Source organism: Falco peregrinus, chromosome Z (genome assembly GCF_023634155.1).
Source record: "Falco peregrinus isolate bFalPer1 chromosome Z, bFalPer1.pri, whole genome shotgun sequence".
In the NCBI taxonomy this organism is placed as follows: domain Eukaryota; kingdom Metazoa; phylum Chordata; class Aves; order Falconiformes; family Falconidae; genus Falco; species Falco peregrinus.
In genome coordinates, this window is record NC_073739.1 from 37,569,195 (window position 1) to 37,582,686 (window position 13,492).

General features: G+C 37.4%; 1 protein-coding gene across 16 annotated transcripts in view; it reads right to left on the reverse strand.

Annotated features, from left to right (window-relative positions):
- SECISBP2 (SECIS binding protein 2) overlaps window positions 1–13,492 on the reverse strand; it is a 28,796-nt gene that overhangs the window by 4,142 nt on the left and 11,162 nt on the right. For 9 of the 16 annotated variants that reach the window (XM_055790225.1, XM_055790226.1, XM_055790222.1 and 6 more), the window contains 8 exons: window positions 13,060–13,208; window positions 12,343–12,501; window positions 9,410–9,505; window positions 7,548–7,667; window positions 6,251–6,383; window positions 3,849–4,018; window positions 2,206–2,344; window positions 1,619–1,748 (listed from right to left, as the gene is read on the reverse strand). In XM_055790225.1, the coding sequence (XP_055646200.1) occupies window positions 1,619–1,748; window positions 2,206–2,344; window positions 3,849–4,018; window positions 6,251–6,383; window positions 7,548–7,667; window positions 9,410–9,505; window positions 12,343–12,501; window positions 13,060–13,208 (1,096 nt within the window). The remainder of the gene's footprint in view (window positions 1–1,618; window positions 1,749–2,205; window positions 2,345–3,848; window positions 4,019–6,250; window positions 6,384–7,547; window positions 7,668–9,409; window positions 9,506–12,342; window positions 12,502–13,059; window positions 13,209–13,492) is intronic. The other 7 variants (XM_055790224.1, XM_055790221.1, XM_055790213.1 and 4 more) reach the window with 5 other exon arrangements.

The following is a 13,492-nucleotide window of genomic DNA, read 5'->3' on the forward strand; positions in this document are numbered from 1 at the left end:
TCCACACCAAACACACTTGTTATATACATAAAAACAAAAACTTACTTTTTTCAGTGGCTGAGAACTTACAGAAGATTTTTTTTACTTGTGGTGTCTGGCTCCCCTACCAAACTTTACTAAAAATGCATACACACATGTACACTAAACCTATACCAAAAAACATACATACACATTTTTATAGTGAAGCATTTTTCTGAAAGCATTAATTCTGACCTCATTAAATCCAAGTACAGCAACCAAAGTATAACATTCTTACTTATTTCTATAAATACAAGGCTACTTATAACAAAGATGGAAACCTGGATCAAATTCCTCCTCCTCCACAGGTTCGTATTTTTTGTCTGTCATCCTATTTCACTTATCAGACTACAGCCTTATGGTGTTCATAAAGACAAACCCAGATGTACTTCACCCTTCTAGTATTCCCTGGGAAAGATCAGGGTTCCAAATTATTTTCTTCTGCCCATCTTTTACACAAAAAAATCATTCGGTAAAGATGACTCTAAAGAGAAAACTAAAGATATCTCAATTGTGCAGTCAACAGAAAGATGTCAAGTGGCAAATATGATATGATAAGACCTATCCTGGATCTTAAAAGATACAATTATCTCAAAATGTTAAGGTACAAGAGTTTATTTACTATTTTCATTCCATTTCACTAAGTCTCAAAAACAAGTCTACTAAAACACTGAAAATTTGTGTTGTGAAAACTAGAAAACTGAAAAATTTGTGTAAAGACAAAATAGTCTAAGCCTTGCTGAATGCTCTACACCCTGTATGTAATAGGTAGGACTGACTTTCCCTGTACAAGTTCAACCCAAACTGTGTTTTCAGTAAAACAGTGTGGCAAAGACACCAATTACTTGATTTTTAAAGCAACTAAAAGTTAAATTAGAGCTAACACATGGCATCAGGGAGATAAAGAACAGCTGTATCAATATCAGCTATTACTACAACCTGAACTGCAAAAAGGCCAGAGGTGCCTTTATGGGAGGAAAACTACAAGTTAAAACACTGCTTACCTAAAGCAACTGTTATAATCTGTCACTGGATCTCTGATCTCTTCACATATAGTAATGACTATTTCTTCTTCTACAGGGAAACATGTATACATGCTTGTTTAAAAAACCTAAAAGTATTTCTACATAGTAACCCATAAATCTTCCCTTTATTTCTTTGCTTAGCCACAACATGAAAATGTCATCTAGCTAGTCATAGTCTTTACATTTTTGCCATTTGGTCTGGCAGCAGAAAACCAAAGTACAGGCTAAAAATAAGTAAGATGGACTACTCTGGTAGTAAGCTGGCACTCCCATTTATTAAAAATAAGATACTTTAACAGCAGTTCCTTTTCCTTCCTTAGCCTCTAATGAATTTCTGATCTTTTTTTCCTTCAAGAAACATGTGTTTTGAAGTGAGAATTACAATGTATAGACTATTTCTCTGGACATAATTTCTTTGTGTGTCAGCTTCCAAAAAAACGGGGAAAAAAAGTATTTAGAACCTTCAGACAAACCTCCAAGTAGTGTTCCGCAGAATGCAACTGAAGTATCTTGTTTGAAAAATGCTGTATCAGTCACACTGTGGAAAACCAGACATCAATACAACCAATACTTACTCTCTAAAATTCCTACTATGGATTTTTGGAAGACGAGAAGTTAGCTGCTTTGAAGTCATAGAACCTTCTGTGGAATCCTTGACCCCGGTGCTCTCCAGAAGCACTTCAGCAACTTGCGTTACAGGAACTGCTATCAATGTAAATGAAGATACTTCAATGAAAAGACAGACCAAAAAGCACCATGACAAGACTAACTTGTTGAGTACCTCTTGAACAGTCATTACTTCAGTACTCTATCAGTCTGTGGTAGCAGGGGAACAGGTCATATGTTTGTTTCTCTCTTAGTTTTTATTATTATACCTCTTTTTAAACAGACTGCCAGAGAGATGCAAACACTTTCATTACAACACATAATCCAACAGGCATAGAAGTGTGGAACAGTAATCAGAATCCCAATTACTCAAGTACATTGGCTGTCAGCTTTGGCACACTTCAAACTCTACATAAGCCCAAGATGAATTCTGGCAAATTCTGAAGTTCTAGTTTTTATTTGGCAGTATTTGCTACACATTTTTGAAAGTACTAAGCATGCTTCCTCTCAAATCTCTTATCTACATATGGTATTATAGCCTTCTCCTGAAAGATACCTGCTTGACTATCCTGTAGAAGCGTTTTATCCTCAGCAACATTTTCTGCAGACTTACAAATATTATCTCCATCTTTTGGTACTGCTGTCTGTTCTAACAGGTGCTGCTGTTTTCGTTGTTCTCTTTCTTTCAGAATAATCTAAAAAAAAAAAAGAACATATAAAACTCAAATAAATTAAATGTTACCGATAACAAAGCACCTTCTCTTACCAAGTGGTTACATATAGACCATTCATAAAGAAGTTTGACACTATCATCCAAATTTTACAACATTTGAGTTTTTTTTTAATTTGCACATAAAAAGAAGGAAAGATATTCCCTAAATTTACATAGAAAAGGACTACTTCTTTGACTACCAGGGTTTCAGTGGAGAAAATAATTACTAGGGATCAACAAGTGCATAACTAAATTTAAAGTAATGAATTGCTTGAATACAGAGAACTAGGTGAAAAAGTTTCCCTCTTTATCCTTCAGACTGCCAATTGGCCGGGGGCGGCGGGGGGAGCGGGGAAGTGTAGAGAGCGCACATGTGGTGCATGCACAGTTACTCTTTCCTTTTACTCCCTGGTTACAAATATTGTGTCAGTCTATCAGACTGCTGTCTCTGAATTTGTTGTTTGAAGAAAAAGGATAACTGAGCTGTATGGTAGATGGAAGGAAGGAGAGTAGGACATGTGCTGGATCCAAACATGCTACTGCAGGTAAAAGCAATCATCATTTTCCTGAAACATACTTCTTTCTCTGCTTTCATAGCTGCTAAGAAGCAGTCATTGTATATGTGACCGCTACCTCAGCTCATCTACCCCAAATTCTTAATTAATTATATCACAGAATCTAATTGCAAAAGTAAATTTCTCCATTTGCATTTGTGAAAGATGAACAAAAATAAGCTCCCTACCATACTCGGAACATAGATATTTCACAGACAAAGCAATTTTCATCTTCTCAAACTTACTTTGGAAATAGATGGCATGAAGATAGTAGAGCCAGAAGACACAGTAATGAGAATCATCCCCCAGGTTTTGTTATATGTTGTTTATATTGTACAGTTCTCAAATTCAACTAAGCAGCACAGAATGACCCTAAACTACCTTCACTAGCTCCATAAGAATTGTTCCAGACCATGAAGTGGCATCTCAAAATCCTTCGTATAGAAGACATGACAGGAAGCAACATGAATGGGCAAAGAAGAAAGATACAAGAAAAACTGCCAGGTGGATCTAACACTAATTGCTGCAGAATTAGCTGAAGTTCTGGTTGGAAGAGCACAGAAACATTAAATACTACTTCTGTTTGACCCATTCTCCCCAGCCCTGCAAATAAGCGTATCTTGTCCAAACCAAGTAAACTTCTTTGGATATTCCCTGTATCAATGATGCATGGACACTTTTGTAGTGGTACTTCTTCAGCTATCAAGTGATTTAACTGAGAAAATACATTCTGGGAGAAATTCTATATAATAGTAAGACTCCCCTATTCCCCTCCACCCTCCTCTCCCCTTTTCTAAACCAAGGAAAGCTACAATTCAATTTAGACAAGCGGACACCGAGATGCAGATCTCCACATCAGAAGTTTAACAGACTCAGTATAATACTGAGGTTACACTAGCCTCTATCCTACTATTTAAGGAAAAATATGAGCACCTTTTTAAGAGGTGTTGGTCTCTTTGCTTTAGGGACTTCTCTCTGTTTCCCTTTCTTTACCAATGGAGCGCTGGAATCCAAAGGGTTATGAGGCATCTTTCCCTGGTTTAAACGGTGACTTTTTGTGGCTGTAGCAGGTTCTTTAGAAAGCAATGGTATGGCACCACCAACTGAGATTAACAAAAAAAAAAAACAAAAAAAAAAAAAAAAAAAAAAGAGAAAAAGTCTGCATCAACTATAACAAGTACCCAAACAAGAATCCAACACAAGTTTAATGACTGGATTAGGACTACTGTACACATACTAAATTTCTGTTGTGTTTCTATTAAAAATATTTATAGGCAATCCTATGTCATTAAACAATGTTTTTATATTAAGATACTCCTCCCAAAAGACTGGTATGTCCTCTACTGTTATTATACAACTAGAATCACAAGCTCTGTCCCTGAATTCTCAAAATCAGATTTTGGCAAAACACTGCACTCCAAGCTATCTTCAACACCACCATGGCTTAGTAAACCTTCGGGAATCTCCATGTTTCATGGTAGTGGCATTTCCTCCTCCATAGATACTGTACTGTGTTAAGATAAATACTGAGTTGCAGTATTACAGATTTTAGACTTAATTGCTGTAAATAATCTGAAGCACTTACTCCTACCAATTGTTAAAGCTTAATGAAGTTGAAGTTAATTTTCAGATGGGCAATGAGTAATGCAAAGCTACAGCTAAGTCTCAGCACACTCTCAACTATCTAATTTACTTGCATTTTTCAGCGGGTTTAGAGCACAGAAGATTTAAACAACTGGCCAAGTCACTGAACCTGGACCTTCCAAGCCATGACCTCACACCCTAAAAACTACTCTCCTTTTTCAAGTTGAAATCAGTAGGAATTGCTGTATCCTGAGAGCACTTTGTCAAACTTCAGTTACCTGCAATATAAACCAGGTTACATTAGCAAGTCAATGAAGAGGATGATGCAAGTATCAGTGGAAAGAGCTTCAACCTTTGTGCAGCCCCTCCTCTCTAGAAAACACCCAAAGCTTCTGACAGCTTGTCTTAAGCCATCTTCATTTACTGTGCTGTTCCATCCATACATTATTTACAAAATGAAGCGGAATAAGGTAACTTTTGTCTGCAGCCATACTGCTTGCCCTCCTTGCTCACTCTGCTCCTCTGGTTGCAGAGGTCAGCACAATGCCACTTCACAAACTAAAGTTACATTTTGGTACACACCAATTTAATGGGTGTGTTGAATGTTAAAAAAAGCTATAAAGCTGAGTTAACATTTGCCTTTTATTTCCAGGTTACAAACATGACACATAATATTTCTTCTGCTGCAGATTCAGACACAGGCAATTTAGTATTGGAGAATAGGTATTGTGACCCATACCTTTTGTGCTCTACCATCTACTCACCATTCCATGCACTATATAATTTTGTAGGAACAAAACTGGTTATTAGCACCTCTGCAGCACTGATTTTAACTGACTCATATGAAGAAAAGAGCTCAATTGCAGAAAAAGAATTTTAAAAAGCATCTTAAAGTTCTCTCAGTTAATGAAGGGGGGGAAAAATTCATCAACGCTCGGTATTTTGAGCTTTTTATTTAAAACTTCAGCTATCATACATTGTGAGATTAATTCTCTCATGATTATCTCTCTTTCTGAAATAATTTTTTTAAAACTTGTTACTGAAATAAGGAGAGAAATTTTATCATTACAAAATTCTAGCAAACGTCACGCTTCCTTTTGCAAAATATTCTGAATATAGCCAAGGCTAAATTTTGACCTACAATGAAAAAGACACCAAGCTATTTGTTTCTGCTTCCTAGTTATGCATCCACAAGGTCTGAAAGATTCTCTCCATCACCCTAGCATTTTGTTAACAGCAGTTACTTCACAATCATCAGATATGGCAGAACTCATCCTTTGGCTTGGGCTGATTAACCCTGTGTTGGCAAAGCAACTTTTTCACTGAAGTTACAGCTCTAGGATTTCTAGCATCAGAACACCGTAAGAAAACCTTTGTTACTGTGAAGTCCCTTCCTGCAGGTTCAGATCACAACAGCAACACACATATTTAAGACAAAGCAAAAACTTCAACAAACATTAGTATTCTCATCAAAGCTGAAGTTCAATCGCCTCAATGATTTCTAAAAGAATACCATATGTAAATATTAGTCCTGAAGATTTTTCTTTCCCCAAGTCTTCCCAAGCAATTTAGACTACCATGCTCTTTACAGTTTCTTTTTAAGAACCTTCATTTGCTCTTATATGTTGTGAGCTGTGCTTCTGCCTGCATGTTCAGAAATCATTAGAAATCAAAAATCAGGCTATATTTAGTGTTTGAATATCTAAAAACAGTTCAAGTTGAAAGAAAGGCAATTTCATTGTAACCAATACCTGAAAACACCACAGGTTTAGAAGACTGCTTTGACTTCTCTGTTTGTTGCTTCTGCTCCAAGACTGCCAGCATGCCACCCAAATCCAGTTGCACAGGAATCTGACTCTTCTTACCACTGCTTCTGGATGTTTCCTGAACAAGTTCAGTACCAATCAGTAATGGTTTCCATGTCAGAATGTAAAGACCGTTATTTTGTATGGTGTATTTGTAATACACTCTTAACGCCTTCATCCATTGTAATTTTGATTTTTTACTTGATTCAATGAAAGCATTTTGATCAACTTCAATGTGAAAAGTAAAAAAATCACAAACCATTCAAAAAACATTTGAATAGCTACCGGAATAAAGCATAGAAGTATAAAGTCTTTAATAAAGGAGGTGCTACATGTCAGACTCCCACTTTGGTCAGACTGCCACCTACCTCTGAAAAACAGAAAAGGCTTACCAAAATTGAAAATTTTGTTAAAAGCAGTGAATCTTCCAGGATATGTGATTGTAATATACATCATTATCTTCAATGCCTTATTAACAAGAGAGGTCATCACCTTTAAGTACCACCTCCTTATAAGCAGTAACCTGTCTGCTTTGAACAGTAGGCAAAAGCAGTGTCCCAACTTGGTACCACATTTAAGGATTCAGAATATACAAAGATTACAAATAAATAATCTAGCAAAGACTATGAAAGGGCAAACTATGACAGCAGAACATGCTAAGGAAGTGACTCTAAGATTCTGTACTTTTAGGAGTCTTATCCTGGAGGATCAATTCACTACAGCTTTTGTTACAATAGGGTTAAGGAATGTCACCTCCTTCTGAGCCTAGGATCTCATCTTGCATCAGAGCTATACTAGAACCTACTCAGCACAGAACTACTTACTGACTTCACTGCTGCTTTGTATTTTTCCTCCTTGCCCCAAGCTAAGTGGATCTCCTTGCCTCCTTGTCTTAATCTGGCAGAACCACTTTTAAGATGTTCCCAACTCCTTAGGACAATCAGGTTGGACTGGATTTATGCCATGATCAAGTAATACAGGTGGAAGAAAAATTCCTGGTATCTGAAGCTTGCAGACATTAATGAAAAGCTAGAATTTTTCCCTAAACACTGTATCATAAACTGGAGGCTAGCCAATTATTACAGTGCTTTTAATCAAGAGGATCTTGTCACTTATCTCAAATTATGAGCAACAAAGTACAAATACAACCACAGATGAGCTTGGACTTAGCCTTATATTTAAATATACTAATTTCCTTTGTCATTTTGAGTTGCAAACTTGTTTTCAACATGAATTGATTTACCTGTGTTTTCTTTCTTTCTAATATAGAAGATGAACCTTGCTTCCCTGACAGTCCATCCACCTTGGGAGTTCCATCCAGCACGGGAGACAAACCATACCAAGGCTCATCAGGGACATGAAACTTTGAAATTTAGAGACAAAGGTTGACAAGGAGGAAAAGAAAATATTTAAAGACACATGGAAAAGGGTAAAGATGATTTTGATTTCAAATGGAACATAGACAGTGGGATTGAGTACAACCGTCAACAAGTTTGTGAGTGACACCAAGCTGAGTAGTAAAGTTGAAATGCTTCAGAGAAGGGACGCCACCCAGGGTGACCTTGACAGACTTGAGGAGTGGGCCTGTGTTAACATTACCAAGTTGAACAAGGTGAAGTGCAAGGTTCTGGACCTGGGTCAGGGCAATCCCCAATATCAGTACAGGCTGGGGGATCAGTGCATCGAAAGCAAGCCTGCAGAGAAAGACTTCGGGGTGCTGATGGATGAAAAACTGGATGTGAGCCAGTCATGTGCGCCTACAGTCCAAAAAAACAGTTCCCTCCTGGGCTATGTAAAAAGAAGTGCAGCCAGCAGATCAGGGAGGTGATTCCCCCCTCAACTCCATTCTCATGAGACCCCACCTGGAGTACTGAATCCAGCTCTGGGGTTCCCAACAAGAGAAAGACATGGACCTGTCTGAGGGGGTCCACAGGACAGCCATGAAAATTGTCAAGGGGGCTGGAACACCTCTCCAATGAAGAAAGGTTGAGAGTTGGGGCTGTTCAGCCTGGAGAAGAGAAGGCTCTGAGAAGACCTTATTGTGGCCTTCCGAAAGTATGAAAGGCTGCTATACTACTTTAATCAGACCAATCATTTCCTTCCTTTTTTTCTCATCTGGAAGGAAAAAACAGCAGGGCAGCTTCATTATCAAATTTGTTACAGAGGAGTATAAGCAACTTAATGATCATGTAAGCTTTGAGAGATTATATTCCACTTCACATTTACAAAAAAGGTTTCTTTCATTTGAGGTGCAACTCTGCATAGCAATTTCTTTGTAACAAATGTGGTCTGAATGATTACTGTGCCTTTTCATGTTCATTCTTCCTGTCAATGCAATTTACTGCCTCAAAGAAAACAAGGTTGTTTGTTTTTTTTTTAAACCACTAATATTCACAGTGAAACAAAACCAAGGACAAAAATTTCTAGCAGCAAAACCAGTTTCAAATCAACAGAAGCTTAGAATTTCACCTTTATTTTTGCAAGAGCAATCATATTTCCAATCCTTGTGATTTATTTAATATGGGAATGAACCCCAAACATAAATCTCCAAATTAAATCCTTAGGATTTATTTCACTCATGTAAAAAAAATCCAAAACCAAAAAAACCCCTCATATTTATAACTGATGTTAGATTCAATTTCTTACCCTCACACAGTTTGAGAACAAAGCATTACACTGTTCAGATGCCCTTGAAATTTGATTATATGAACAAACAGCAAAGGCAGAAAGTGAAAGAGTCTCACTATTATTTTTATGAAATGCAAAATCAAACTAGAACACTACCTGTAGGAAAATAAACTACATAAACACAATTAATCTCAACTAACCTCCGAGTGTAAATAACAGAGGTGTCTATGTCGGAAGGTGTAGCCCAGCAGTTCAGAGACCAAAAAGGTGTCACCTTTGGAATGGTATGAATCTACTCAATACAGTGAGCAGCTCTTCACAGTCCACATAATGTCTAAGGGGACTGCCAAGAGCAAAGCCTTGTATCATAAGCACCTACATCTAATCAAAAGAATTCCACCTTTAGTCCCACTTAAAACTTTCAGTCTTTTCCTCCTTATTTTCTTAACATTCAGATAATGTTGTAAGATTACTTACTTCAGACTGCTTTCTGACAAGAGTAGACAACTTCTGAGATCCTAGCCTGTTTCTCCTATCAGAAGCAGCTGCCAAATCAGGAAACTCCTCAGCATCCTAAACAAATAAATCAGAAGATGATTTCATAAGAACTATTAAGTCCATATTCTCAAAATTGATTTTTCTACATTCAATTTTCTCCCTGTTTCACTGTACAAAAATTCAGAAGCCAAGTGCAGTGTCACCAACTATAATGAGCACTACAATGGTTAAGTCATTTATGCAGCAGCTAATTCAGGGCTGAAAGAACTTACAAGGGAAACGCTTCCAACTGCAGCTTGCTATTGCTGTAAGCTAATAGAAATAATTAGAGGTAAGTATCTGCTAAAGGAGTATTTTTCAGATCATTTAATAGCCTTACAAACAACTTCCCTCTTCTTCCAGTAGTCTCCACCTGTGCAATTCTTCCTTAAACATGTGAGTGGTGAAGAACAAAAAGGGCAGGCGAAAGGGTAGTAACTCTTGACTACAGTATGGAAATAAACAGATAAATCACTCAAGCAATTATGCAGGCTTAGACGGGAGAGTAAGTTTTATTAGTAAAGGATACATTATCCGGACTCCAGATTAACTAAGTGCAGACAGGCTGGAGCTTGCTCCACACTGGTCACTTTATAGCCACTACCTCAACCATAATGATCCTCATCCACCAGCTTGGTTTTCATTCAATTGCTTCTCCTCCCACTTTCCGAGACACATTTTTAGCTGTGATACAATACTACTGAACATACTAACACTCTGCAGCCCAGAAGATTTAATTTAATAAGTTCAAGCTCAGAAGCTCTAGCATAAGGACAGACACACCTCATTACTATTTTTGAAGAAGCTTGGAAGTATGCCAAAAGATGACTGCAAGAAAGGGAAAAATGTTTTGATAAACACATTCTTCCTGCTTAGGGACATCTTGAACAAGAGGTAGTACCTTCACATTTAAACAGCCCTCACTAGAATTAAATTTTTATTTGGGTCTGTCCAATCACATACTGAATTAAAATTAACTTCTGGCATTTGCAACATCCTGTAGTAAAATGAGTAATTAAAATCTAGCACTCGGTGTAAAAATTACACCTCCATATATTTACCTTAATTCATTAATTAGGACATCAAATAATTTCCTTTTTATTTCCTTATCAGTTCTGATTCCCACTTAACCATCTATCTTACAGACCGAGAAGTCAGTTTATTCAGTCTCGCCTCCCACAGAAGTTGCTTCATACCTTTTCAGTATTTTTGGAGCCTTTGGCCTATCTTTTTTAGTTCAAGTATGTGTATTTTTTTAAGGAGTGGCAGAAACACAAAAAAACAAAATCCACACCATCTTTAGACTGGACATGTCCTGGATTTATGTAATATCATAACCCATTTCCTTTTCTATTTTCTTAGTAATTCCCACCACTGTTTGCACATTTGACTAGTACTACCAGGACTGACAGGATTTACAATAGCAGCTTCATTTTTTTCCCCCTCAGGGAAAATAACTAGCTCAGGGCCTACCACTGTGTATGGTAAAACAGGATTACTTTTCTCCAAATGCATCCATTTATGTTCATTAACAGTGTATATAAATGAATGACTTTTATAAAACTAGTAAGCAAACGAATATACTGCTCTGGATAGCACCTATCTGCACAAAGCAGAATTTTCTCAAACCTCCTGGGTGCCAGAAGTTCCACATGTATGATCCTTTCATGCCCTTTGCTTTCAAGAGCTTCATACAAGCATCTCACCCATTTTTCAAACAGATGAGCACACAAGAATTCCCAGCAAACCACAAGGGTCTGCAAGCTATTCCTCCCTGCCACAACAGATGCTGCATCTACAGCATGAATTTCAGTGCAATGCGTATGTCCTGTTCCATGACTCCACACCATTTTGTCCCCATTTTTGTCTTCAATAGCCTAATTACCTTCCTACTATTTTCCATGACTCCTGCCATTCTCTTTTCATTTAGATGGTAAGTCATTCACAGGTCAGACGTTGTATGGTAGCACACAGTAAAAATTGAGATGTTCTCATTAGAGAGAGAACATGCAGATCTTTGATTCTACCCACAACTCCCTAACACAGACATCCATAACCAGTCATTTCTTCATTTCTTGTGCTGTTCCAGGATAACGAACGACAAATGAAAAGAAAGCGTAGCCACAGTTCTGCTCCATGTTCCATGTTAAAACGTACAGAACAGAAGCCAGCCAGGAATGCTTCTTTATGCTGTCATTTCACAGACGGATCATTATGTACACTAGAGCAAACGTATAAATAAACACATGTACACGGTGCTGCCCAATATTGGGCTTTCAGTGAAGCGGTGTTAAACCACAGACCATACAACAGTTCTCTAATGTGGAGGGTCTAAAGCCCTCACAATATCGATACAAAAAGTTTCAAAATACTACTCTGCTTATTACAGCTATGTGAATTTAGAAAAACACCTGGAACTAGCAATCAGCAAGCAGTGACAACTGTGTTACACAGAAATTGCTCCCAGATGCAAGATGGGTAGAATTGTAATACTAGTACCATATTCTTTAAAACTGTGGCACGCTATGGTACCCAGCCCTTGTGCTCTTTGCTTTCTGCAACAGTTACTACAGAGTATTTTTCATTTAGGAAATTTGACTTATTTTTGTTACCTGTTAAAATCCAGACTCTCTGACTCATCATTCCATATTTGCTCCTAAGCCTCTTTGCACTCCTCTGTGCTCACTGAATATGTAAGTCAAAAAGCATAACTGTTCCCTACCGGTAATTTCTGACAAACATGTCAACTGAAACAGACCTGAACCAACACCCCCTAAAAATGGGATATGAACTTAAATTGGTACAAAGCTGTGTTAACATTCAGTGTTTCAATATACTCATAACATGTATCAACAACAACCTCTTCATCGTACCTCAATCCTTGGTGGTTCCTGTATAGTAGTAGATTCATTTTGAGGTTTCTCTACATCAGTAGGTGACTTTGTTTTTTTCTTCTTCTTCTTCTTCTTTTTCTTCTTTTCTGACCCTTCTTCAGGCTCAGTTTCACTAGCATCATTTTTTGTTTCTGACTGCTGAAAAAATCATAAGGCGTGACCATCAGAAATTGATTTATTCCAATACTACCTACCAAAATAAATGCAAGTGATGACAATTCCACAACTAAAAGGTATCTTAATCAGTCCAGGCTAGGACATTAAATGGACAAGCAAAATTCAAGCTCTCTTTAGAAATTCAGAGCTACTGCAAAAATTCTTCATTTGAAGCCCATTTCACATTATCAGAACGTATTGGAACTATTGAGATTTCAGTAGGAAACATCCTCTCAAATAAGACAAGAGTTCCATGTTTCATGTCTCATTCTGAGGATCAGAAATTTGAAAAAAGTCCAGCCTAAAAGTTGGAAGTTTGTGTTGCTGGAGTGGCACTGTCTTTTTGACACCTTGTTATTCTTTTCCACTACAAGAGAAGAAAAATTCTAATAAGGACAAAGTAACTTTATACTACTTCTTAAACACTACATTAGAAGTGGACACTGTACAGCGCCTAGGAAAAATACGGCAGTAACTCATACCAAGACACACAATCACACAGTGACATAAATTAGTTTAGAACAGACAATTCTCAAGTACCTTTGCTTCACTATCCTGCTTTGCTTTGCCTCTGGAAAGACCTTCAGATGCTGGTGATGACACAATTTTCTTTGGGGGCTGTGAAAGTACCATGGCCCAAGACACAGGTGGCTGAGCAGAGCCATCTACAGGTGTTTCAGGCAATGCTGCTGAGACAGAAAGTGATATACAAAGATGTCTCAAAAAATATTTTTCTTATATTCAAAAGAAAAAGGATCAGTAATTAATAAATCAAGGATTAGAAAACACAGCAAAACCATATTCCTTCTGAGGAAGGACTGAAATAAGACACTGGGTCACACATTTCATTTCTCCAGAAAGCTTTCTAGAATTGTAACTACTTATGTTATCCAGCACTATCAACATATATTTAGCCCAATTAAATTTTAATTGAAATCTATACCGTGGCATAATAGCTACATACAATAATTCC